At 42.1% G+C, this 24,723-nt stretch overlaps 2 protein-coding genes across 3 annotated transcripts in view; one reads left to right on the top strand and one right to left on the bottom strand.

The window, feature by feature from the left end:
* The window catches only part of Aig1 (androgen induced 1), a 236,849-nt gene that overhangs the window by 41,958 nt on the left and 170,168 nt on the right, over window positions 1-24,723 (top strand). For both annotated transcript variants that reach the window (XM_057762085.1, XM_057762083.1), the window contains exon 2: window positions 5,566-5,721. In XM_057762085.1, coding sequence (XP_057618068.1) covers window positions 5,566-5,721 — 156 coding nt within the window. The remainder of the gene's footprint in view (window positions 1-5,565; window positions 5,722-24,723) is intronic.
* Window positions 20,201-22,549, bottom strand: LOC130869697 (general transcription and DNA repair factor IIH helicase subunit XPB-like). The gene is given in 1 exon segment (XM_057762082.1): window positions 20,201-22,549. A coding segment is annotated over 1 exon segment (2,349 nt).

Genomic DNA, 24,723 nt, shown 5'->3' with positions numbered 1-24,723 from the left:
AACCCACACTCTCCATTTTGTTCAGTCTAGGCCACCAGCCCATTGTATGGTGGCACCTGCATTAGGGTGGGTCTCCAAGCTCAATGAACTTAATTTAGAAACTCCCTCATAGTCATGGCTAGAGACTTGTCTCCTAGGGTTTCTGTCTCTGTCAAGTTGTGATACCAGCTACCACATACTATTTATTGCATATCTGTTTTTAGAAATTCTTTCAGTTTTTCTTCTCTTCTAGAATGAATTTCTGGTTTTCCCCTTTCTTTTACATTTTCCACATCTCTTTCCTTTCCTTTTATAACTTCATAAAAGCATTCTCTCTCCAAGTCATCTATTTGCATAAAAATCCTTTATCTGGCCTCATGTTCATTGGTATCAGTTTTTATGTGATGCAGGTTGGATATGCCTTATTAAAAAATGCTTGGAGCTATGACTGTTGTGGAGTTTTTTTTCAAGATTTGCAGTGTTTGTATATATACAATATGTATATAGTACCCTGACCTGAGGATGGGAGTAATGTCTAACAGAAAATCCATTTTTAAATGTGCCTTGTACATTTAGCTGGAAGGTAATTTTTGTTGTTGTGTTCTTTATAATCTTTTTTTAAAAAATATTGGTTTTTTTTTAGCATAATTCTTTAGAGATTTCACATCATGCACCCCAATCCTACTCACTTCCCAGGCCCTCTATATTCACTCCTCACCCCGTCAGCATGCATCCTCAATTCATCAAAAACTAAATAAAGCAAACAAACAAGCAAAAACAAAAAAAAAACCTTGCTCCTCCATCTTTCCAAAAACTCTTTCACTCATCCTAGTGGCACGGAGAGCTGCCGTGTGTCACCCAGTAGACCCTTTTGTTAATCACCCTACTGTCAAAATGTTCATTGCAATGAGTCATTGGTCTGGTTCAAGGCCTCTGGCACACCATCCTCACTGAATCCTCACTGCAACTCCTCTCAGACATGCTACTGTTGTCTCAAGTCATGGAGATCCTGTGGCTATCAATTTGCAGGACCAGTTCCTTCCTGCACTCCAGCAGGTCATAGGGGTAAATGTTAGGGTGTGTCAAACCAAGACCTAGGGTATATATAGGACTGGGTGGTAGCTAAGCTGGTTAGTCTTGGCCACTGGGACTGCCCCCTCAGAGGGACAGAACCAGCTCTCCTAGACCCAATGCTATAGGGTCCATCTCTTCTGAGTGGGGGTGGTCAGCTGCTGGAAGGCTTTTTTAAAAATACAATATTCTTGATTGATTCTTAAAACATAGTTACATACCTCACATGAAGGTTTTTAGAGGGTCTCTTCCCCATGGGGATGCTACAGATTTGCATTTTGACATTAGCCCATCAGATGAAGTCAACATGGTGCCATATTGACACTCAGAGTTTTCTCATTCTGGATCATATGGATTTTTGAGTAAGGTATGCTTAATCTGTATAACTAATAGTTATGAAAGTCTTCATATCTGTATCTAAAATAAAATGACTGATACACTTATAGGAAAATACCAAACATTTTATATTGGCTCATCAATTGAAGGCCCAGAGAGTGCCATTAACTATATCCTAGAGTCTTAAAGGGCAGAATAGTAGCAAATTCATGTGTACTAGGAAACTATGGTGGAAGTTTAAACTAGATCTTTTTCCTTGCCCATACCTACAAGGTGAATTTCCTTGTTTCTTGAGCTATATAAAGCAAGTGACTTCCAGATACTTATGCTTCATTGGCACCGAGTCAAATTTCCATTTTCTTTGCCTGGAGAAAAGCGATCCTGTAGGTATTTTCATATGGTGCAGTGCTAAACTTCTTGAGCTCACCCAAATCTGCCATAATTCCCCTGCCCTAAAAACTAAGGGAGTCTTGAGTGAGAAGCAAAGGATTGAAAGATCAGCATAGGATACTAAAAATATGTACTGAAATACAGTTAAAAAATTACTACCATGTCAATATACTCACTAATCAATGTTGGGAAATGGAATGGTGTCAACACACCTGGAGCTCTGATGTTCCTCTCATACTCTCTTTTTTTCCAGAGGCATCTGAGTTCAGGGTTAATATTTAGCCTTACATATATGTGTGCATCGCTGTGGGTGTGCACCACATGTGTGTGCCCACAGAGACCAAAGGAACCCTCTGGAACTGACATAGCAGGCAGTTGGGAGTCTCTCGGTGGATGCTGAACTCAGGTTCTCTGTAAGCGCAGCGTGTGGCAATACCACACTGTCTCCAGCCCGAGTTCAGTGTTATTAATTCCCATGTGTTTCCTCCTGTTTTACTGCCTGTGCATGTATCCTAATATTTGCATTTCTCACAATTTATTTTAATAGTGTCAAAATATGCTGTTTCTTGTTTCTGTTTTTAGTTTAATATTTTGTTGTCGAGATCGGAAAGCTTTTGTTATGAGATGTGAATTCTGGTGTGTAAATCTGGCACAATTTATTCAGCCTGATATTAAAAAGACATGTAGATGACTCCATCTCTGGTAAAACAGTAAAGGCTGAAATCGACTTGCCCCAGGTGTGTGTACTGACCTGGAGCAGGGTTTCTGTAGGGCAGTAGGTCTCTAATGCTGTGGTCCTTTAATATGGTTCCTCACCTTGTGTGATCCCCAACCATAAAACCGCTTTCTCTGCTACTTCATAAATGTAACCTTGCTACTATTATGAATGGTGATGTAAATATCTGTGTGTTTCCAGTTCTCATAGGTGACCCTCGTGTAAAGCTTATTTCACCCCCAAAGGGTCGCAACCCATAGATTGAGATTCATTGCTTCAGGACATGTCTTTCCTGGTCTGGTCCCCATGGCAAGAGTGCCTAGGAATCGCTCCATTACTAGGTGTTGTCTATTCTACACAATGTTTTTCCAAACTGTGTTCACACTGTAAGCTCTGGTTGAGTCAGACTTACTTGTATCATGGTTTCGATGAGAAATGCTATCTCATTGTGGCTGTAATTTGAATTCTCCTAGGAATTGGTCCCACAGGGCACTGGTTGCTGACTAACAGTCATGGGGAAAAATCATTCCCTGGTGTGGTCTCTGATGTCTCACACCCCACGAGGACTTCCAGAGAAGTTCAAATATCTTAAATCTTACGATATAAGATGAGAAATTTCCTAAGTAGGGAATTGTTTCTGAGTCATTTATCTCTGATTACAAGAACATGATGCTGTTTGTCCCCACTTCTGTGTTCTTCTCACTTGTAGCAATCTCGGCATCTCCCGCTCTGGGTATTTATAAAACAACAATAGAGTCTAAGCCTTGGAAGCTAAAACCAATTTAAACTATGAGGAAAACTGGAGCATGACTATGGCTTTGGTAGACTAGTAATGGCAGGGTTTGGGGGAAGCCCCAGAGCCTACGCTTCTAACAACATGTGTGCTACAGGGTGAACCCACAGCTGGAACCGGATGTTGTTTTGTGCCCAGTGAGGAGCCATGCACAGAACTTCCACGGACTCTTCCCACTGCCAATGTGGAAATGCTCTTTTCCTTCGAAAGTATTTGTTTTGTTCTACAAAGCAAGGAGTATTGTAATTTTTAAAAAATAAGTCCTTGGTAAATTATTTCTGCTTAAAGAAGTCTGGAAACTTCTGAATCTACCATTTCTTTGGTGTTAAGTAGTTAAGATCCTGACTCCAAGGAATATATTTTCTGTCCTGTAATCTCATTTGTCTAAGCCCTGGGATGCTGCCTGCACTCAGCATCCCCAACTTTGGCCCTACTTCAGGAGGTTGACACTATTGGTTTGTACTATTGCAGGGTTCTCACCATGCCTCGGCCCAAGGAAAGTCTGAAAGTCCATTTGTAATTGGTTTGTAATACCAGAAACTGTATAGAGGCAGTGGTCACAGCATCTCTACGTCACTTGGGAAAGGTTTGATTTCATCAGTACTAAAAATATAAGAGCGATTCGGTGTTCATAATGGAAGGTTACTCCATGTCAGGGTGGATCAGTTGATTTCTTTATGACCAGATTTCTATCACTCCTGTAGCAGAAGATGCCCAGTGATGCCCAGAGAAGGTCTCTCCACACTTAGCTTCTTATTTAGCTTGTGTCCCTCCTTTAGGGAGTATAAACAGACTACGTATGTGAGATTTCAAATAGTGAATATGCTGTTCTGACAAGTATTCTTTCTCTCGAGTGTGTGTGTGTGTGTGTGTGTGTGTGTGTGTGCATCTTTCTTGCTCCAAGAAGAATGAAAAAGGAAGTGGTGGGGTTTATTTTGTTGTTTTTTCATTTTGTTTTCATTTCGAATCATTTACTCAAATTCCCTGCAGATTGATAGCAGGTCTTTTAAGATAGCAAAATTTAAAAAACTATTCCTGAGAAGTTCCTTCATGTATTTTGATCATATCTAACCAGATGCCCGCTCCAGCTCCTCCTCATCCCTCTCCCAATTTTTTATAACTCACTGTCCCAGATACTTTTGAACTGCCGTGACAAAATACTGTGATGAAGGCACCTTACCAAAGAAAGCATTCAAGTGGGGGCTTGCGTACAGTTTCAGTGGGTCAGTACCTGACCATCATAGTGAGGGGCATGTAACTGTAGCTGTATCTGGAGCTTCCCTTTATCTTATCCTTGACTGCAGGTCAGAGAGAGGGAGAGAGAGACAGAGAGAGAGAGACAGAGACAGAGAAGGGGGGGAGGGAGGGAGGGAGGGAGGGAGGGAGGGGGGAGGAGAGAGAGAGAGAGAGAGAGAGAGAGAGAGAGAGAGAGAGAGAGAGAGAGAGAGAGAGAGAGAGAGAGATTACTGGAAAGAATGCTGTGGACTTGAAACCTCAAAGCTCATCCTCAGTGCCACACCTTTTCCAAAATGATCACACTTTTTAATCATTCACAAAAAGTTCCACCAACTTGGGACCAAGCATTCAAAGGTACATGCCTGTGGGGCTTTTCTCATTTAAACCGCCACATTGAAGTGGGGAGGAAAGAGGCAGGGAGGGGAGCAGAGAAAAATGTAGAGCTCAATAAAAATCAATAAAAAAAAAAAAAACCCACCATGTCCATTCAGTCACTGCTGCCTTTATGTGTGTGACTGTGAGGCCATCCCCTGGAGCATGGTTAGAATACTAGGGGGTCACACCCCCTGAAGAAAACCGACTCTTTCTGCCCCAGCAGCCCTCTAGAGTGCCTCAGCTATGGGCATGGCTTTGTGAGCCCCTCCCCTGTTTCCACTAGAATTTTGACTGGTTGATCTTGGGCAGCTGCTTTGCAAGGGACTGCAGTGCTCTGAGCTCTTGGGGGCCAGAGCTCTGTCATATTTCACAGCAGCCCCTCCCCATCTCTGACTCTCTAGCAGTTTCCCCAAAACTCTGGCTCTGACAATCTCCCTGCCCCATCTTCTGTGAGGTTCCCTGAGCCTTGAGGGGAGGAAGGGAATGGGAAGGAGTGTTAAGACGAGCCCTCTCACTTACCTCTGATTTTCATTCTCAGGGCGAGCTTCATAATGAGGCTCTGGACATGTTCTCTTCGTGTGTCATAGTGCAGACACACAGCTGCCTTTGTGCCCAGAGCTTCCGTCTCTGCAGCTCTTGTTGACCAGACTGGGTGTTTGTCTCCTTTCAGGTTATCCAGGCGGTCTTCTTCGGCATCTGTGTGCTGACGGATCTCTCCACTCTCCTGACCAGAGACAGCGGGAACCAGGAGCAAGAGCGACAGCTTAGGAAGCTCATCTCCCTCCGGGATTGGACGCTGGCCGTGCTGGCCTTTCCTGTCGGGGTTGTGAGTATGATGCAGGATATACTTAGCACAGAAGCGGTGTGGGTCCTACTTCAGATCTGGCTTGTAGAAACGAGGACTGTCGGGCGGTAGTGGGGCATGCCTTTAGTCACTGCATTTGGGAGGCAGAGACGGGGATCTCTGTGAGTTTGAGGCCAGCCTGGTCTACAGAGTGAGTTCCAGGATAGCCAAGGCTGCTACACACTACATAGAGGAACTCTCTCTCAAACACGCACACACACAAGATAAAAATGAGGGCTTTGCATAGACGAGCTCTTCCATTAGCTGGTACTAGGATGGGAACCCAGAACATTGTGGGCTCATGTACTAGGAACGGAACCTAGGACCTCTAGGGCTCGTGTGACTGAGCTTTATATTGGCCCAGGATTTCTATGTTTGCTTTCTAAGCTGCCAGCGCTACAGACATTTTATTCCCTTGTGGTGCTGGAGACTGGATGTCTGAGGTCACGGAATCCTACAGTTGCTTTCTTTTGACGCCTGTCATTTTGGCTTCAAGAAGGCTCCCTTTACACTGTTACATTCTCTCCCCGCTGTGCCAGTCTGGGTTTTGATTTCCTCTCCTTATTAGGAAATCCATTATGTCAACCAGAACTCTCCAGTGGCTGCATTTACCCTCACCTACGGTCATGTTCTGAGATTCTGGGGGATTAAGACTTCAGCGTATGGAGGCCTGAGATATATCAGTTGGTGAACTATTTGCCATGTAAACACGAGGCTTGCACTCACCCCTGTACCCCTGTTAAAAAAAAAAAAAGAAAAAACAAAACCAAATGGGGCGTGGTGATTTGCACATGTAATCTTATGCGCGTGCGCACACACACACACACACACACACACACAAATGTCCCAAACATTTTTTTTTGAGTAGCCTAAAATTAAGATAATAAGTATCTACTGGGTCAATTGTTTTAGCACTTTGGAGTTAAGAGGAAATCAACATTAGCTAGCACTTCTCTCACCCAACTGCGCCATTCGCTGGTATTACTTAGATAATGCTGCTCGGTGTTTGTGTCTGGCTGGCTCCATTGATTCTCTGTTTTCAGTTAGGTTCCCTCCATCACTCAGCTCCCTTCACAAGTCTCTTAGTTTTCCATTGTCTGCACACAAGCCATGTTTCTTTACAGCCCCCATGAGTACAGCCCCACCATAGACTTATAACGTATGTGTAGCTGAAAGAATGAGGGAAGTTTTGTGTATCTCAGATTGTGAGAGCAAGTTATAACTACCTTACGCAGCACAGTTTGAGACCTTTCGTTTGCTCCCCGATTCTGGCAAGAACTAATGGAACTTCCAAGGTCACGGCTAACACATAGACTGAGTCCAAATTCAGCACGAGAGGACTCAGAAAGTTCGTTAAATCCTACTTTTGGCTCTTTTTCATATTGGCCAAGTTAGTGTTGGCAGAGACTTCCATGTTCTTAGCACAGAGTTGACAGTTTCTGTGTGCTGAATTTTGTTTTCATGGATGAAGTAGCCCTGTGTGTGCTCTTGAGAATAACACAAGGGCCAGAAGAACCTTAGAATCCACTCATAAACCTTCTCGTTCTCCTTTTCTTCTGAGTTCTAAGTGCGTGAGTGCTCAGATGGAAACTGTCCAGCAAATCTCTCAAATCTTATTTAAATGTTTTGCATGATATCTATCTATCTATCTATCTATCTATCTATCTATCTATCTATCTATCTATCTATCCATCTATCCATCCATCTGTCGGTCCATCCATCCGTCTATCTGTATGTATGTATTCTTTGATTTTCCTTTACAATTCAAATACTTAGCCATTGTGCTAGCACAGACTTGTAATCAGAGTACTCTGGAGGCTGAGGCAGGAGGATTATTGCTTTAGACCATTGTGGGTTGCATAGTGAAATCTTGTCTCAGAAGATAAATCCATCTGCTTTCTATGAATTGTGTAAGAGACAATCCCATGGCAGGAAATATAAAGACATGCCGCACAGAAGAGTCACGCCCTGAAGCCTGAGTGTCTGTGTGTGAAACTGTCTCTTGGTTTAGGGGGAGAGGAGGAGCACTTTTCACCTTGGCCGTCTGCATCCACCTGAGGAAAAGACCCATATAGCCTATCTAGGATTTGTAGGTTTTATATTGGTGCTTCCTATGGGAACAAGGTTAATTGTGAGCCGACAGTAATTGCTTTATCTGAGCACAAAGTAATGAAAACATCTTTGGAGACCTTTGGACCTTACACAAGGTACCTTCATGGTACCGTTTACCCCCAGGATATATAAAAATAATGAAGTATCCCAATCACAGCTAATTAAAGTGAACTTTTGTCTCAGTGTGACTGTGACACGGAAAAGCCAGGCAGGGTGGCTTGAGCGAACAGAGCATGTATCATCCGTCGCTCTGTTGATTCCCATAAAAAGTCAAGCTGGCCTTGATTGGTGATGCTAATGGCCAGAAACCACCACCACTCCCCAAGCCTTGCAGCTCATTTTGAACCCTCTAGAGGCGGCTCTTACCATGTGCAGTTTGTTTCTCAACCTGTCACCCGTTTAAAGAAGCCTTACAAATAATTCTGTGACATTATGTGGTCTGGAAGCCCCGAAGCTCCCTAGGAGCAGTTCAGGGAAGAGTGTTTTGTCTCCCGTGAGTTTGTTGACTCTCATGCTGGCAGATGCTATTATAACTGAGAAAGTAAGCATATCCCTTTTAACTAAAAAAGAAAAGAAAAGAGCATGACGAGTTTGAAAATGCCCCTCCCAGAAACCCTAAATGTATCTCTGACTGCCATCCATGCAAAAGGAACAATTGCATGTTTTCTGTTCATTCAAACGATGCAACCCTATTCATCTGCAGCTGCCGAGTTTGAATAGTACCCATAATCAAATCTTACCACGTCTGTCACCAGTACATCTTTGTTCTGGTGCTGCCTTGGGTTGCTCCAGCTCAGATGCTGCCCCAGCCATCCCAAAGTGAGTGGGTTTGTGGAGAGGCCCTGGAGGTTTAGAGCTGTTCTATCCTGGGATGGGCATCTGGAGTGTGAGAGCAAACCCGCATGAGCATCAATGAGCTCCTCTGGAATTTGTCCTTCTTACCGAATTTAGTCTCGAAGCTATTTGCCAAGTAACCGTTTCTGGTGTTATAATCTGTCTTGTAAACACTTGAAGATTTTACATGAACCAACAAACTGGAGGCTCTTACTTGTGTGGTATCTTTTCCTTAGGAAACACAAGGAAAACTAACACCTCAATGCAAACTCTAAGAATGCCTTGCCATTCTCAGGGGTCTTCATCTGTTGACTGATTAGCTAAATCTAAGCTCTCTTGAAAATGGTTTTGAGATATAAGCAAATTTGAATTGCTGTACTCCTGAACTTCAGGAAACAAGAAACATTGGTTTTCTTGTTGAATTTTAAATGCAAAGATTGGCTTTGATGGGAAAATGCATGTTAGTATTAATGACTAATTTTCAAAGTTTTGTTGCATGTTATTTATTCCATTGTGTTTGTATGCATACACACATATGTGGGGTGCGTGGCATAGCTTGCTTGGAGCTTGTGGATCAGAGGACACCTTGCCAGAGTTGACTCTTTCCTTCTGCTCAGAGTGTTCCATGGATACAACTCAGGTTTTCAGGCCAAGGAATAAGTGCCTTTAGGTGGGGAGCCAGCTTGCCAGCCCTTAAATGCTAGTTCTTATATATGCTAATGTAACACACACATTGAAATTAATTTGATTCTAGTTGAGATTACAACTAAAAACAAATGTTTCCCTTTTTTTGTAACTTACAAGGAAATATTTTTGAAGTTCCTTATTTAATTTATTCTGTAAATTCTGGATTTAACTTTAAAATATACTTACCTCCTAAGACTGTATCACATTTTTATATAAGTACCTAAAATCAAACCCTTTTCTAGTTTCTTTAAGCCTTAGCTGTTACCTTGTTCATTTAAACGCTCCTTGGCTTTCTTTCATCTTTGAGATTAAAAATATTGTATCAGTCAAGTAATATTTTGTTGTAAAAACTGGTTTGCAGCAGTGGGCGAAGGTGCTTGCTACCCGTCCTGGTAACTTGAGTTGAATTCCTGGGACCAGAGTGGAAGGAGAAAACATTCCAGTAAGCTGCCTTGGGACTTGTACCATCAATCCATGGGACATGTATGTCCATATATGTACATGCCGACTCCACAATAAGTGAAAATATAATTAAACAAAACCCAGTCCATTTTCTGTTGAGTGAATCACATGCTTGCCCCGCATAAGAATGAGCAATTGAATTTAATTGCCCAGTGACAGTAGGTTTAAAGGGGAAGACCCATTCAAAATCAAGTACGCAAAATCATCCATTACAATCTGTTTCCAGGCAGATTTAAGCACAAAATCTCATCACTGTAAGAAATTTGAATATGTCAGGTTTCATTTTTAGGAGATCAACCTTATTAATTAACCATATTAGCATGCAGATTAAAATGGACAATATCCAGACATGTATCTAAGGTATAGAGAAGTAGCGTGAAGGAAGGGAAAAGTATTAGGGGTGGAAGGTTTGGGGAGGTGTCCCAGGAAGATTGATTTTTGAGCTCTGTTTCGAGGGTTGAGTGCCCTTAGCCACTGGGCCATCTCTCCAGCCCCAGCATTTCTTCTGCTGCTCTCTCAGTACCACCTATGTTGATTGTACACTTGCTGCCTAAGGCTCCAAGACATAAAAATGTACTTGATAAAGCAATCGGGATCACGTCTCTTGCCTGTGTTCTCAAGGCATGAAGAGGAACACAGCTCTTCAGGCACTTATCCAAGGATGTTCTCCATCAGGCAAATGTATCGTCCCTGACCAACCAGGATGGATTTGTCTGGAGGACCCACTGGCTAAAGCCATTGTTTTCATAAAATGAAATGCGAGGGGATCCAAGAAAGCTGGTGGGAGCAAAAAGAAGTGGTGCTGTAGTGGGGACTTCAGTTGACCATGGTTTACCCTTAAGGATGGACTCTTGCTGCTAGAACAAGTCTGAGCCTTTCAGAATCTTTATAAAATTTAAAGTGGAAGTTAATAGGATTCTAGGTAATTCACTCTTTGCTTACACTGATACAAAATATAGAGGCAGAGAAGCTGAGAGACCAAGTGTGAATGTTTTGTGTTGTAGTCTATTTTTTCCCATTAATTCTCAGTATCATTCTGAGTACATTATCTCAATACACTTTGAGTTTTGACATAAACTATTTAAATTTGACATTTAATGAATTTGTTATGAGAGAAAAGTAGATTTCTAGGGCAGTTAGCTAAATGATTTTTGTTTAATTTCTGAAACTCCCTATAGAACTTGGTTTAGATTACTAACTCAGGACTTCAGACAGCTAAAATCAGTGTGTACAATCTTACTTTATTCTCCCTAGAACTTGTAGAAAATTATCATTCCTTTGTATGTCATTTCACAGGGGTTCCTAGAGGCAAATAGAAAATATCTGAGAAAATGAAGATATCACCTCTCCATATTTTAATTGTTAAGTAATGTATACATTTGAAATTTGAGGGTATAGATAATTAGACTTGATCTTAAATAGCATTAGATAGTGTGCATATATTACAAAATAGGTGATCCTGTTCTCAGAAATATGAGATGTGGGCTTTCCCCTCTGTATGCTGTGATTACCATTGATAAATAAAGGAACTGCTTTGGGCCTAAAGCAGAGCTATAGGGGAACATAGCTAGGTAGGGAAAACTAAGCTGAATGCTGGGAGAAAGGAGGCGGAGTCAGAGAGAAGCATGTAGCCCCCGCTGGAGACAAATGCTGGACGGAACATTGCCGGTAAGCCACTGCCACGTGATGATACACAGATTAATGGAGATGGGTTAAATTAGTATGTAAGAGTTAGCCAATAAGAAGCTAGAGCTAATGGGCCAAGCAGTGATTTAAATAATATTGTTTCTGTGTGATTATTTCAGTGCTCTGAGCAGCTGGGAACCAACAAGTGGCCCCTCCCTCTACATATGACTGTACAGCTTTGTTAAAGGTGCAGTGAGTGATGATTAAACAGACAAATGGAAAACTTCATTTTTTGGTTTCTTCTCTACTTACCTCCTCATTTACCCTGCCCCTTTTATAATTCTTTCCTTTTCTCTGTGTCTTTCCACCTCAATTCTTTCCTTCTTCATATAAAAAGAAGCGTGTTATTCTTGTGATGTTTTGGAGTTACTACAGTTTCTGTGAATGTTTTGAGGTTTCTCTTTACAAGCCATGGCTAGATCAGATTGTCCTGTGTTATATGAGCTGGGTATAAAAGTGTTTTTCTCCCTGATGGAAGAATCTTCTGGATCTACCACCAACATATTAGTTTCATTGTGTCCATGGAATTACCACCTGGGTGATTTACCTTTTCATCTTCCACAGATAGCTAATCATGGGTAGGACTTTCATTCATCTCTTTTTATATCTCCTGTGCAAGAGACTCAGTGGGCATTAAGAGGTGGGAGATGGTGAGGAGAGAGTATGGCCATAGTTTATTCCACTAAACAAGCAACACTATTTCCTAAACTAAACCAGCACTATTGCTACTGAAACAAAACCAGCAGTACTGCCTCCTAAATACCTTTAAAGAGACACCTTCCCAGTAGTTCCTCTCTAGAGACTGTCTATTTTTCTGTAGGTTGGGTCTGTACTTGATTTACGCATAGGCATCAACACATGTCTTAGGAATGTGGACTGCAGTGGTTAGGTTTGGTACTGTGTTGGGACGAAGAGAAGACCTTCATCACAGCGAGTGCTAGAAAGAGTCCTTTAACCTTAATAAGAAGGGTTGCCCACATTGTCATGTGAGCCTAGAGAGCTTCCCTTCTCACCATTGTTTGCCTTACAAATCCATTACAAAATAAGAGGAATGCTTTCACACAAGTGCAGATGACTAGACAGAAAGGAGTGTCCATGTCCCTATGTCCAGGGAATTAAATGAGTGAGCAAGTCCCCAGGGAACCACTGGAATTGTAGGAAGTTTAAATTGGTATTGAACCAACAAAGGAAAACAGATTCCAGATGTACTGTCATAGTTAACATTTATGACTGAATATCTAGAAATGCTTACTGCAGCTTTGCCCCCACCCCTCGTGCCTTGGGGTTTTAGAGAACACATCACATACCCAGGGGCCTTTGCTGTTGCTTCTACTTTTATCCTAGTCTGTAAACAATCAATTCCTCTTGGGCTTCTTGAGGGTTCTTACCACCTCCCTTCCCTTGATGGTATGACCTACCAATGACCTAAGTCCTATCTTCTAACTCCTGTGTGCTCCTTGTGGGCCAGGTACCATGCTAACAAGGGCTTTACTCAGTGAGCTGTTTACCTCTAGGAGCAGTTAAGGATGAGCTGCCAACATTCTCACCTCATTTCCCAGATGAGATGAGTTGCCTTTGTACAGTTGGCCTGCTTGAGGTCACTTGGCTGGTAAATGATGCTACTGAATCAAATAGGAGTTGAAACTAAGTCTTCACAAAGAGGAGTGCTCGCTCTTAAAAAGTAGTTTAAGCGTTCAAACCCACCAGATGTACACTTCCTTCTCAGTGCTTGTCATATTGATATTCTCGGTTTCTCATAGTAAGCCTGACCCAACCAACATTTCTAATCTGGAGGATGTATCAGAATAAGGAAAGGGAGCCCAAAGAATCCAGACAAAAATTGCTGTTGTTTTCTTTGTCTTTGACAAAAGACTGTTCATGTGCAATGTTGTTGCTCACCCTTGATAGACTGTTTCATGCTAGTAAGACCATGGTTTCACACAGTTTTATATGACAGTTTGCAAAGTATTTGTTTTGCTAAGAAAGAAAATATTTCCAGCTTCTCATTTCACCAATTGTATATAGACTTAAAGTACCAGAGACTTACCCAATGTATTTCTTAAAATTTGTTAAAATAAGTTTTTATCATTTGGATTAGCTACATTATTTTTTAAAAGGTAGCTAATTATATTTGGTATAATATATAAAAAATCTTCAGGGTTCTGAAAAGCCACAGTTTGTAGTTGCACAAGTTTAAAAAGTATTTTTGGAAAGAATGATATAGTTTATTTTACATGGGCTTATATCCTAACAAATGAATTATATCTAGTCAAAAATATTTCATTAGAATTCCAAAAGGCCATTTTGATCTGCTTCATCAAGAACATTTGCCATTAAATGTGCTTTCCTTTGTAAATTTGTAATGTCTTGATCCATTTTCAACTAGGATCTGAGGTGGTGCTAAGTTAGATCAGACAATAATATTCCAGCCTCCTGGGTCACTGTGTTTGTTGTTCAACAAAGAAGTCCTGGAAGTAATCTTGATCTGCTTTTTGATTTTAATTTTCAGGGGATTACAGTTAAGCAATTGCCATGAGTCTCTGAAGAGACATTGAACTTTGAAGCAAGTTTGATATTCTTATAGACTATGGAGAAGTTGAGATGAATGCATTTTGCATTCTGATATGGCTACAAGCCTTTGGGGGTCAGAGAGTAGAATGGTGATTTGAAATAAAATAACCCCAAAGGGAGCCTCACTATTTAGTAGTGTGGCTTGGTTGGAGTAGGAAATGTGTCACTGTGGGGGTGGCTTTGACGTCTCTTTGCTTAAGCTTTGCTCGGTGTCACAGACAACTTCCTGTTGCCTGCAAGATGTAGGACTCTCAGCTATTTCTCTGACAGCATATCTGCCTGCACACAGTCATGCTCCCTACCATCATGGTAATGGACTGAACTTCTGAAACTCTAAGTGAGCCATTCCAATTAAATGTTTTCCTTATAAGAGTTGCCAGGACCATGGTGTCTCTTCACAACAATAGAAAGTCTAACTAAAACACCTTGCTAGGTAGATCAGAAGTTTCTCTTGCTGATGACTAGATGCCCTTGTTGCTTCTGCAAAGCTGTAAGTGCCTAGTTGTTTTTGACTAAGACTACTCACAATCATCATCATCTCCTGTCTCCCCATCTTTCTCAGGAAGGCTGTGCTATTGACCTTCCAGTATTAAAATAACAGTATATTTTCAAATCACTGAGTGTGAGGTTTCATTGACATGTAGTCATCTAATGGTTGATGCTTCTAAAAAAGGACAATTCAGTTAATCCATTAAGTTTTATTAGATTATATAAATTAGATGTTTCTTAATTTTATTCTCAGATGACAACCTATAGTTCATGTTTTATTTAGCTAGACAGCTCTCCTATGGACTCAAGGCCTCTCTTTGGATAATCATGTTAATGTAATTGTATATATAACTAGACTGTAGTCCCTCTTAAAAACGAAAGAGAAATGCAGAAATAGCAGAGGCTTGATTAGCACTTTTACAATGGGCAAGGGTTTACTAATTGCTTTAGAAAATAAGCTGCTTACATCACTGCCAATTGACTGACAGTCGTTCTCAAACATAAAACATGTCTGGTGTGAGCTTTCTAGAGACCAGATTGATTATTTTGTTTACTATCACTTGTCAAATAGAAAATAATTTCTTTTATTTATCTGGATGCAGAATTCAATTTAAAATGGATCTGACTGTGAATTTCTGAAAAGGTTAGCTATTGTATCCATAATGGTGAAATGACCACACGATGGGTGTGATCTCAGTTGTATGAGACATAAGGCAGTCATTGGAGAGTGAGCCTCAGTGCATTTTGGTGGGTACAATCCAGGGTCAGACCATAGCAGGAACCATCCACTCAATCTGACATTCTGGGGAATAACTTGCCCTACTAAGGCACTGAGAAAGATTCCCTTCATAAAATGATTTCAGAATTAAAAAATATGTGTAGTAATGGAGAGAAAGTCAATGATTGTCAAGTGCAGGGAGGCTGAAGAGCACAGGGTTGGTATGGGGGCATTTCTCTGTGGTATAGAAACTCTTTTGTGTTGAGGTCATTGGCAGTGGCCCCACAAATATGACTACTATGAAAAATGTCATAGTACAATGTACTTTGCATTCCCTCATACAGAGTACATGTTAAAATTGCCACAATCTGTACATAGTCTTTAGTTTAGCTTATAGCATACCCAGCATCTGTCTTCTGCTTTGAAAATGCACCATGGCCATGGGAGATGTTACCACTAAGGAGAACTAGATAGCTGGACCATTTGGTAGGTCTACTCTTAGGATTCTGAGGAGCCTCCATACTGATAGCCCTAATGGCTGCACCAGTATGAGTTCCCACGAGCTGTGAATAAAGGGTCTCTTTCCTCCCTCCCCCCACATCCTTTCCAGTGTTTTCTGTGTTTGTCTTCTTGATGATGGTTCTTTTGACTGCAGTCAGATAATCTCAAAGATTTGTTTTTAATGACTTGGAAGCTTTGGTTAGACGAACCACGAGCACTGAAGCAAAGGGAACAAACGGAGCTTTGATGATATGGAGCACATGAACAAGCGGAACTCAACAGGGTGTAAATGGGAAGGTGCATGCAGGCAAGGAATGTGGAAACTAGGGAGGCTTTCAGGGACAAAAATGAGACTTTGGGTCATTTTGCAAGGATAGTTTTGATTCTGTTCTTCCAGCCAGGAAGAGCTGCAGATAGTTTTTTTTAGCTCAGTTCTATAAAGGTAACTGTGAGACCAAGGCAAAACGTAGGGTTAAAAGAAAACTAAAGCCAGTAATGTAGCTAAGAAGATGCCATGGAAGTTGAGAGTAGTGAGGGCCTCAGTTAGTGAGTGTGTAAGTAAATTATGTCATATTCAGACAGTTAGATTTTATGATGCATAGATTTTCTCAGGGAAGGAGAGATGTTCCGTCGTTAAGAGCCTTTGTTGCTCTTGCCAAAGACCAAGGTTGGGTTCTCAGCACCCACGTGGTGGCTCATAACTATCTGTAACTCCAGTTCCAAAGGATGCAGTGTCCTCTTCTGGCACCCAAGGGCACCATACATACACGGTACATATATATACATGCAGGCAAACACTCATGCATATGCAATGTAATTATGTCAATCTCAAAAAATAATTTATTTCCAGTTGTATAAGACTAAATATAAACAAAAATGGGGCACATTTTAATGCATATAAAAAGATTTTGAAATTTATAGCCCAAATTTGGCCTGCAGCAGTTGAAATTGCAAAGAATGTTTACTTTTTTTTTTTTTTTTTTTTCGAGACAGGGTTTCTCCATAGCTTTTGGTTCCTGTCCTGGAACTAGCTCTTGTAGACTAGGCGGGCCTCGAACTCACAGAGATCCGCCTGCCTCTGCCTCCTGAGTGCTGGAATTAAAGACGTGCACCACCACCACCTGGCTTAGAATGTTTACTTTCTATACAGTTGTTTGTGCATGCATACACATTTAATGCTTAAGTATGTGTCTGCTATATGTCTACATAGATGGCATTGTCTTCACCTGGGTTCTTTATGAACCAATTTCAAGATGACATATTGATTCTTTTTAATTACTACAACCTGGGGGAAATTCATTTATAAAGAAAAGATGCTCAGTTTGACTCATTGTTCTGGAGTTGCTGACTGTAGAGACCTCTTCTAGTGACAGCCTTCACATTGACGTGATCCCAGGGCAGTATAGATTGTCACAGAGGAGATATAGGGAACCCATGTATATGTGTCTGTCTGCTCTCCCCCTTCTTTAAAAGCCACCAGGATTCAGATTTAAGAGCTCTAACCTAATGAGTGACCTTAACTTAACCTGCTCCTGCTCTAAAGTTCTCAGTTCTACCATCATTGGGCTAAGTTGCATCCTCGTAATTTTCTTAACATGTTATTTTGGAGATTGGAATTCTGTGTGAGATCAGGAGAAAGTTGGAACACATTATAGTCAGAGCATAGCACAGAGATCAATTATAGGCAAGGGAATGCTAGGGGAGAGACCTGTTTGGAAGAGAAGGCTGCACTAGGCCAAGAGAGGAACTGGACCACATAGTGATGGTAACGGAGGCAGGCTGAGGGCCCTAGTGCTGGTGTCAGAGTTCTGTTACTGTAATAACATTTCTAAGAAGGTCAGTTTAAAAGGGAGGAAGATTTATTCTTGCTAAGAGTTTTGGGAGCTCCTGTGGGCAGTTCACTTTATGTCTAGGCCTGTAGTTAGGTGGAGCATCATGGTGTGGAGCATGCAGTAGAACAGAACTGCTTGCCTCTTGGCATCCAGGAAGCAAAAAAAGAGTGAGAAGGAAAGACTGGGAACAAAACTATTCCCTTCAGAGAATATATCCCCTAATGGCTTACTGTCTTCAACTAGAACCATTGCCTATAATTTCTACTACCTCCCAAATGCCCATTAAGTTGGGAATCCATAAATGGTTTAGACCATTTCAAGGCTAGAGCCTTCCTAATCTAATCACCCTTTAACATTGCTACCCTACTGAGAACTAAGACTTTAGCAAATAGGTCTCTATGGCTATAAGATCCAAACCGCAGTAACCAAAATGGGCCTTCAGACTTGTCCAGAACCAACAGGACGGGGCTGGATCTTTGTATTCTTGCTCCAGCTTGTCACTGGATTTGGCCTGCTTTCAAGAAAGGATTGTGACCTTCAGCAAAGCAGTTACCTAAGACTTAGGGCAACTGTCAGTGAGGTTTAGAACTCAGAGCTGCCAGTAACTGATACTGGGAATAGTTAAGTTAGATGTATATGCCCTGACAAGGAGAGCCAGGAGAAACACTACAGCACCCTCTGGTTATTGGCATAAGTATAAAACCCATTTTCAGATTTTGCAGACTGCATTTAATTACTACATTTAGCTTTCACAAATATGAAGATATAGAAGGAAAGATAATTTCTTAGTTTAAAATTTGGTCTATTCAATTCATTATATTTTTCAAAGACCTTTACAGTTAGAAATAGAGGGCAACTGATTTACCCTATTCCACAGAACTGTCTCTATCTTGCCTTTTACTAAAAGCACAACTCCTCTGTGGGTTGAACTCCATATACCACCTTGCATGGATCCAAGGCCTTCTGGTCAACCTCACTGACCACACATAAATTTCTGTGTTTGATACTATTTGAGTATTTTTTTACTATTATTTTGTTTTTGTAATTTTTCCTTTGGTTGACTCTTAATGAGCTGCTTTTGTGCTCAGCCATACATTTAAAGATGCATTTTAATAATTTATTAGGACCTAGCATTTCAAACCAGAAATTAAAAGCAAAATAAACTTCACATGTTCCACAGTTCTTAAGAAGCTGAAGCCCAACTATCTTCACCAAAGGAAACTTTTTCTCATTCTTATTATGATTTTATTTTTAGTTCTTTATTACTTAAACTGTCTCTTCTTGGTTTTATTCTTTTTCAAAAGTGCTGTCTTCTCTTAAATTTCTATATCTGTTCCTGTTCTTTGATCAATTTTGTCTAATGGAGAACTAATTGATGATATACTGTTATTCTGACATAACTTTTCTGCTTTGAATTTAGTTGCCTTCTCAGCCCAATTCCTCTATATGCTTTTTATTACAGTATCTTTGAACACATCACACACAATTTCTTTCCTAGGGATTACCCATCTTTAGATGGCTTAGTTCTTCTAGGGCAGCTCCTTCACCCCAGAGGCAGGAACTGAACCAGGGAAGGCAGATTCTTCCTGTTTCCCCTTTACCTCATCCTAGAGAATGCCTCCTTCTACCCGCAACTAGTTTCTTTCTCCCTGACTTACTTTTATAATTGCCCAAGTGTCTGGTGACATATAGATTGTTCCTTGTCAGGTGAGCATGGGGAGCACGTTCGGGCTTGTTACCACCAGTTTTTCTTGTTGTCCTTACCATACCCACATCTGCTGGTACAGAGAGGACAGACACACTGGCCTGTCCCCACATTTAGTGTCATCATCAGTGTCACCTGAAGCCAAACAGGTATCACAGCATCTTCCCAGAATTCTCATGCATATAGACATTGTGTTCCCTCATGGAGACCTTTCATGATCGTTAGGGGCTATCACCACCGAGTGCTCTCTGTACCGCAACTCAACCATAAAGAGACAAGATCTTGCTTTTTCTCTCCGAGTTTCCCCCATGCTCAGCTTTCCTAACAGTGCTCAGGCAACTTTCTTAAAGAGTGATGCTTCTGGCCATGCGTGTTTTCTACTGTTATGAGTTCCATCTCTATTTCTCAGTCTCCTTATGCTTGGTTGACTTCAGGAAAGACAGAATTGAGTCTTCCTTCTTGCTCTAGAAGTCTGAAGGATTACTGAAGGATGAGTGAAATCTTAAGCAGGTAAAGAAGGGGTTTCTCATAGAGATCTGAGAAGGACTGCACTGTGAGCACAGCCTGGGGAGAGAGTGTTTCCTTTCTTTTTTTTTTTAATGGTATACCTTTTATATACAGAAATGATCCACTTTCAAAAAGTTTGAAACAAACAAAAACAGTCTTTCTTTCCTTCTTAAAGCCTGGGCAACCCACGAAGGCTGTTTCACAGCCCTAACACTGATAGTTTCTCAGCAGTCAGTCAATAGGTGTTGCATTAGATCAACAGTAGGAGAGTACATAGACTTGGAGAGAAAGACTGAGAAGTCTTTTTTTCAACCCTGATCCAGGAAGCCAGTCTTCAACTGAGTAACAGGGTGGGTGTTACTTCCTAAAGCGTTTGAAAAGTGCGTGCACGTGCTTGGTGGAAACTTTGCTTCGGGAGGAGTGGTATTCCATATACACAGTGTCATCTGCCCCAGACAAAGAGCTCATGGTGCCAAAGCGTTGGGATGCCTGGACACATCTAAAGCCAAACTCTCCATCCGCCACCTCTTCCTCTGCGTCCAGATCAGAGGCCGCCAGGACCTTCTGCAGGAGCTGCTGCTGCTCCTCTTTGGTGGAGAATACCAACTCTTCCTCCTCCATGCCAGCGAGCTTTGTGATCACCTTAAAGCTGTAACCTTGGTCTACTAAAAATCTCTGTCGCTTGGTAGAACAAGCCATTTCCTGTGTGTCCTGAGACACCAGCGAGTAGAAAAAGACACTGTATTCCTCCGCAACCATCCCATTTTTGGCTCGGAGTACGCACCCCAGCCTCTGGGCTTCTTGCCGTCTGGAGCCACCATGGGAGGAGATCTGAATGAGGACGTTCGCTTCTGGCAGATCGAAGGATGTGTCACCGACCTTGGAGATGAAGATAGTGTTGATTTTGGGGTTGTGCCTGAAGTTCTGAAGGATCTGCATCCTCTCTCCCTGGGACGTGGGCCCATAGATGAAAGGTTTGTTCAACCGAATGGCATATTCCTTCAAGGCAAATACGTTGTCGGCAAAGACAATAATCTTGTCATTCCTCCACTCATGGAACTTGATCAGAAACTGGCAGGCTCTGAACTTGTTGGGATTCATGGTGTACAGCAGGATGCGCTTCTTAGTTTTAATTGCCACATACTCCTGGTAGAACTCAGGAGACATCGGGCACCAAACCTCGGCACACTGGACTTTGGCGATGTACCCGTTGTTCTGCAGCTCCATCCAGTTGGCTTCATAAAGCTTGGGTCCAATCAGGAAATTTAAGTCAACGATTTTGTCGTCTTCCTGAACAAGAGTTGCAGTCAAACCCAGCTTACAGTGGGCCTGCACAATGGTCAGTACCCGCCGGAACATTTTGGCTGGAAAGGTGTGCACCTTGTCAAGGATCATGAGGCCCCACTCCTGGATTTTGAGCTACTCCATCACTCTCTCAGCCTCCCAGGACCTTTTGGTGGTGTGGTCCAGCATAGAATAAGTGCTAATGGCAATCGAGCAGCCGATGGGCTTGTCCTTAGCATCCGAGGTGAAGCGGCAGATCTGGCTGTCATTGATGGTTGACCGCGTCTTAAACTGGGCTTTCCACTGCTCCACAGACACAGCCAAGATACTCGGGACCAGGCAGCACTTTCTGACAGTACATGCAGCAGTCACACCAACCAGGGACTTCCCAGCACCACAGGGAAGAACGATGACTCCCGAGCGTGCCCACCCATTTCCAAACATCGTCCGCAGGCTCTTCTCCTGATAGGGTCTGAGCACGGCTGTGGGCTTCAGGTCAATGTTAATGTCGGGGTTGAGAGAGTCATTCCGAAAGTCATACTCTGCCAGCAGAGGGTACTCTAAGTAGATGCAGCGCTTCTGCAGCTCCTCGATCATTTCCTGCTTGACTTCAAAGGAGACTGTCTGGGTCTCTTCTTCCTCTTCCTCATCCTTGTCCATTTGCTCATAAAAATCAAACAGGTCTTTGGGGATGTCAGCTTTGGCCTGTGGATCTACCCCCTGGGAGGGAGAAGGCCCGCCACTGCCTTCTGCAGTCTTAGAAATAGCAGATCTGCTTATGAAGGTCTCTGTGATGAGTTCCGTAGCCCCCCCCTCCGCGTTCCTCAAGCGACATTCGCGGATCACAGGGTCTTGAAGAAGATACTGGATGACATCAGGGTGGGAACTTTCAATAAAGTACCTGTTGTGCTTCAGGACCAGCTTGACTTTCCCATAGCTGACAGTACACAACTTAATAAACTGGATGATGCCATCAGGGACTCCAGTCTTACTGACCTTTCTGAGGTACTCAGTGATGTCACTGGTCTGCAGCCCGACACTGACAGCTGCATAGAGGGAGTGGGCAGTTAGCTTGTATTCATGGACATGAGTAGGCCGGCACACTGGCTCTGCAGTTGCCACCAGGAAGTCTTGGGCATATTTGTAAACTGGAGAGAAGGCTTCCAGAAAAATGTGGCCATCAGGAGCCACCCAGAGGGGCCTGGAAGTATGGTCGCCCTTCAGCGGCATCTGCTGCCTGTAGTCCTTGACTCCATACTCATCCACTTTGGTGCTGGACTCATCGACCTGTTTCCCTGCCGCTGAGGGCACTGCCTCCTGAGAGTCGTTCCCAGGCGTGTCGTCTTTGTCTTCCTCTTCGTCCTCACACTGCCTCTTTTTGGACTTCTTCTTGTCGTGGTCTACTGGGTCTCTTTTGTCCATAACAGTTCCAGGATCCGGGAGCCACAGCACTCCACACCGCGTAAATTCCTGAAGAGTAACTTTTAGAGGCGAGTGTTTCCTTTCTTATGCACTGGAGAACAAAACCCCCACAGAGAGTAGAAAGAAGGAATGTTTGGTCAACAGGAAGAAAACTGATCAATACATTAAAAAGGCATTATCCCTGTGGTTGATGGGAGAGATAGCCCAAATAGAGCAGTTATCATAGTTTATTTCAGAAATTTGTATTCCATGCCTGCTGTGTGCCAGTTATGGGGAACAAGCAGCAGATGAGCCTAAATTTCCATTCTCCGGCACTCCACTCATATGGAGGAGCCACGCTGTGATCAATTGGAGACAACAGAAAACAACAACAGGAATCTGTCCTCTACCAGGCTGTGTGACAGGAAACGCCAGCATAGTGAAATGTGTGGTGGAAACTCCCTGTAGAGGTGCTATTTAAAGTGGACCCTATGGAATAGGAGATACAACTATAGCAAATGGTGGCCGGGGGGAGGAGGGGGCCAACATTCCTGGCAAAGAGTAGAAAAGGGGGATGATGGTCCCTGAAGCCAGAAAGAACTCAGTGGGTTTTTAGGAAGAATCGCACTGCTAGTTGGAGTGTAAGAATCAAAAGCTGAAGTTAGAAAGGAAGAAAGGAAACAAACCATATGGATGACTTAAGAATCTGCTTTTATTCTACCATAACTCACTGGAGATAATTAAGGACCAATGTCAATAAATACAGATAGGTGAGAAAGCTACCAAAAAGCTGGAAACAGAATGATGAAACAATTAAAAACCTATAACATCAGCTTATACTTCTGAGAATTTTCATAGAAAGATGCTGGCTTTAAAATGATTTGATCAGAGTACATAGGATAGCAGTGTTCTTTATAGATCCATAATTTTTCTCCTTTTATTGAAAATAGATATCATTCCTTATATAATATATCCTGATTATGGTTCCCTCTCTCTACTACTCACGGTCTTCCCCTGCCGACACCTCTCCTTCCCTCTGGATCTGCATCCTCTTTTTCTGTCTCTCATTAGTAAACAAACAGGCTTCTAAAGAATGATAATAAAGTATAATAAGATAAAACAAAAACAAATGCATTGGAATTAGACAAAACAAAAAAGAGAAAAGAGACCAAGAGAAGGCACAAGAAAAGGAGACTCATTCCTGCAAACAGGAATCCCAGGAAACAACAAACTGGAAGCCATAGTATATACACAAAGAACCTGTAGGGTGAGAATAAAAGAAAATATATAAATTAAATTAAAAAATAATGGAAAGCTCTGACAGGACATTATGAGACAAGAAACCACAAAGATGCCATTGAGTTCTTTTTTTTGTTTGTTTGTTTGTTAGCCGTATACTGTTGGGCGCGCAGGCTGTAGTTTCTTTACCCCGTGAAATTCCCTTGGAGGAAACTGAATTTTCATTGGCACGTGGTTATCAACTGGAGATAGCTTCTGGATTAGAGGTGGGTCATGTGTCCGCTTCTCTTTTCAGCTCTAGGACCCCATCTTGTGCAGACCTGTATAGGCCCTGTGCACTTTGCCTCTGTCGCTGTGAGTTTTATGTGTGTCCATCTCGTTGATTTAGAAGACTTTATTTCCTTGGTGTACTCTGTTCCTTCTGCCTCTTATACTCTTTCTGCCTCCTCTTTTGCAGGGTTTCTGGAGTCACGAGGGGAGGGATTTGATGGAGACATCCCTTTTGGATCTGAGTGTTCCAAGGTCTCTCACTCCGCGTAGTGTCTGGCTCTTGGTGTTTGTATTTGTTCCCATCAGCTGCAGGAGGAAGCTTCTCTGATGACTGTGGAGCATGGCATTGACCTATGAGTTTAGTAGAATGTCACTAGCAGTGATGCTATATTTTTGTTATATTTTGTTTGTGTTGTTGTTTGTTTTTTTTAGAGTGTAGTATTTGGTTTTACCCTACATTCTTGAGCTATCTAGTCTCAAGTTCCTGGTCTCTCAAGCAGAGTCAGGTACGGGTTCTATCTTGTGTAGTGGGCATTAAGTCAAATTAGTTATTGGTTGGTCATTCTCACAAACATTGTCCCACCATTGCCCTAGCATATCTTGTAAGCAGGACTCCATTGTATTTCAAAGAATTTGTGGCTAGATTGGTGTTTACATTTCTCCTTTGGTAGTGTGCAGTGTCTCTT

The sequence above is a fragment of the Chionomys nivalis genome, chromosome 2 (assembly GCF_950005125.1).
Source record: "Chionomys nivalis chromosome 2, mChiNiv1.1, whole genome shotgun sequence".
NCBI classification, from domain to species: Eukaryota; Metazoa; Chordata; class Mammalia; order Rodentia; family Cricetidae; genus Chionomys; species Chionomys nivalis.
Note: the sequence above shows the minus strand (reverse complement) of the source record. Positions and strands in the feature narration are given on the sequence as shown.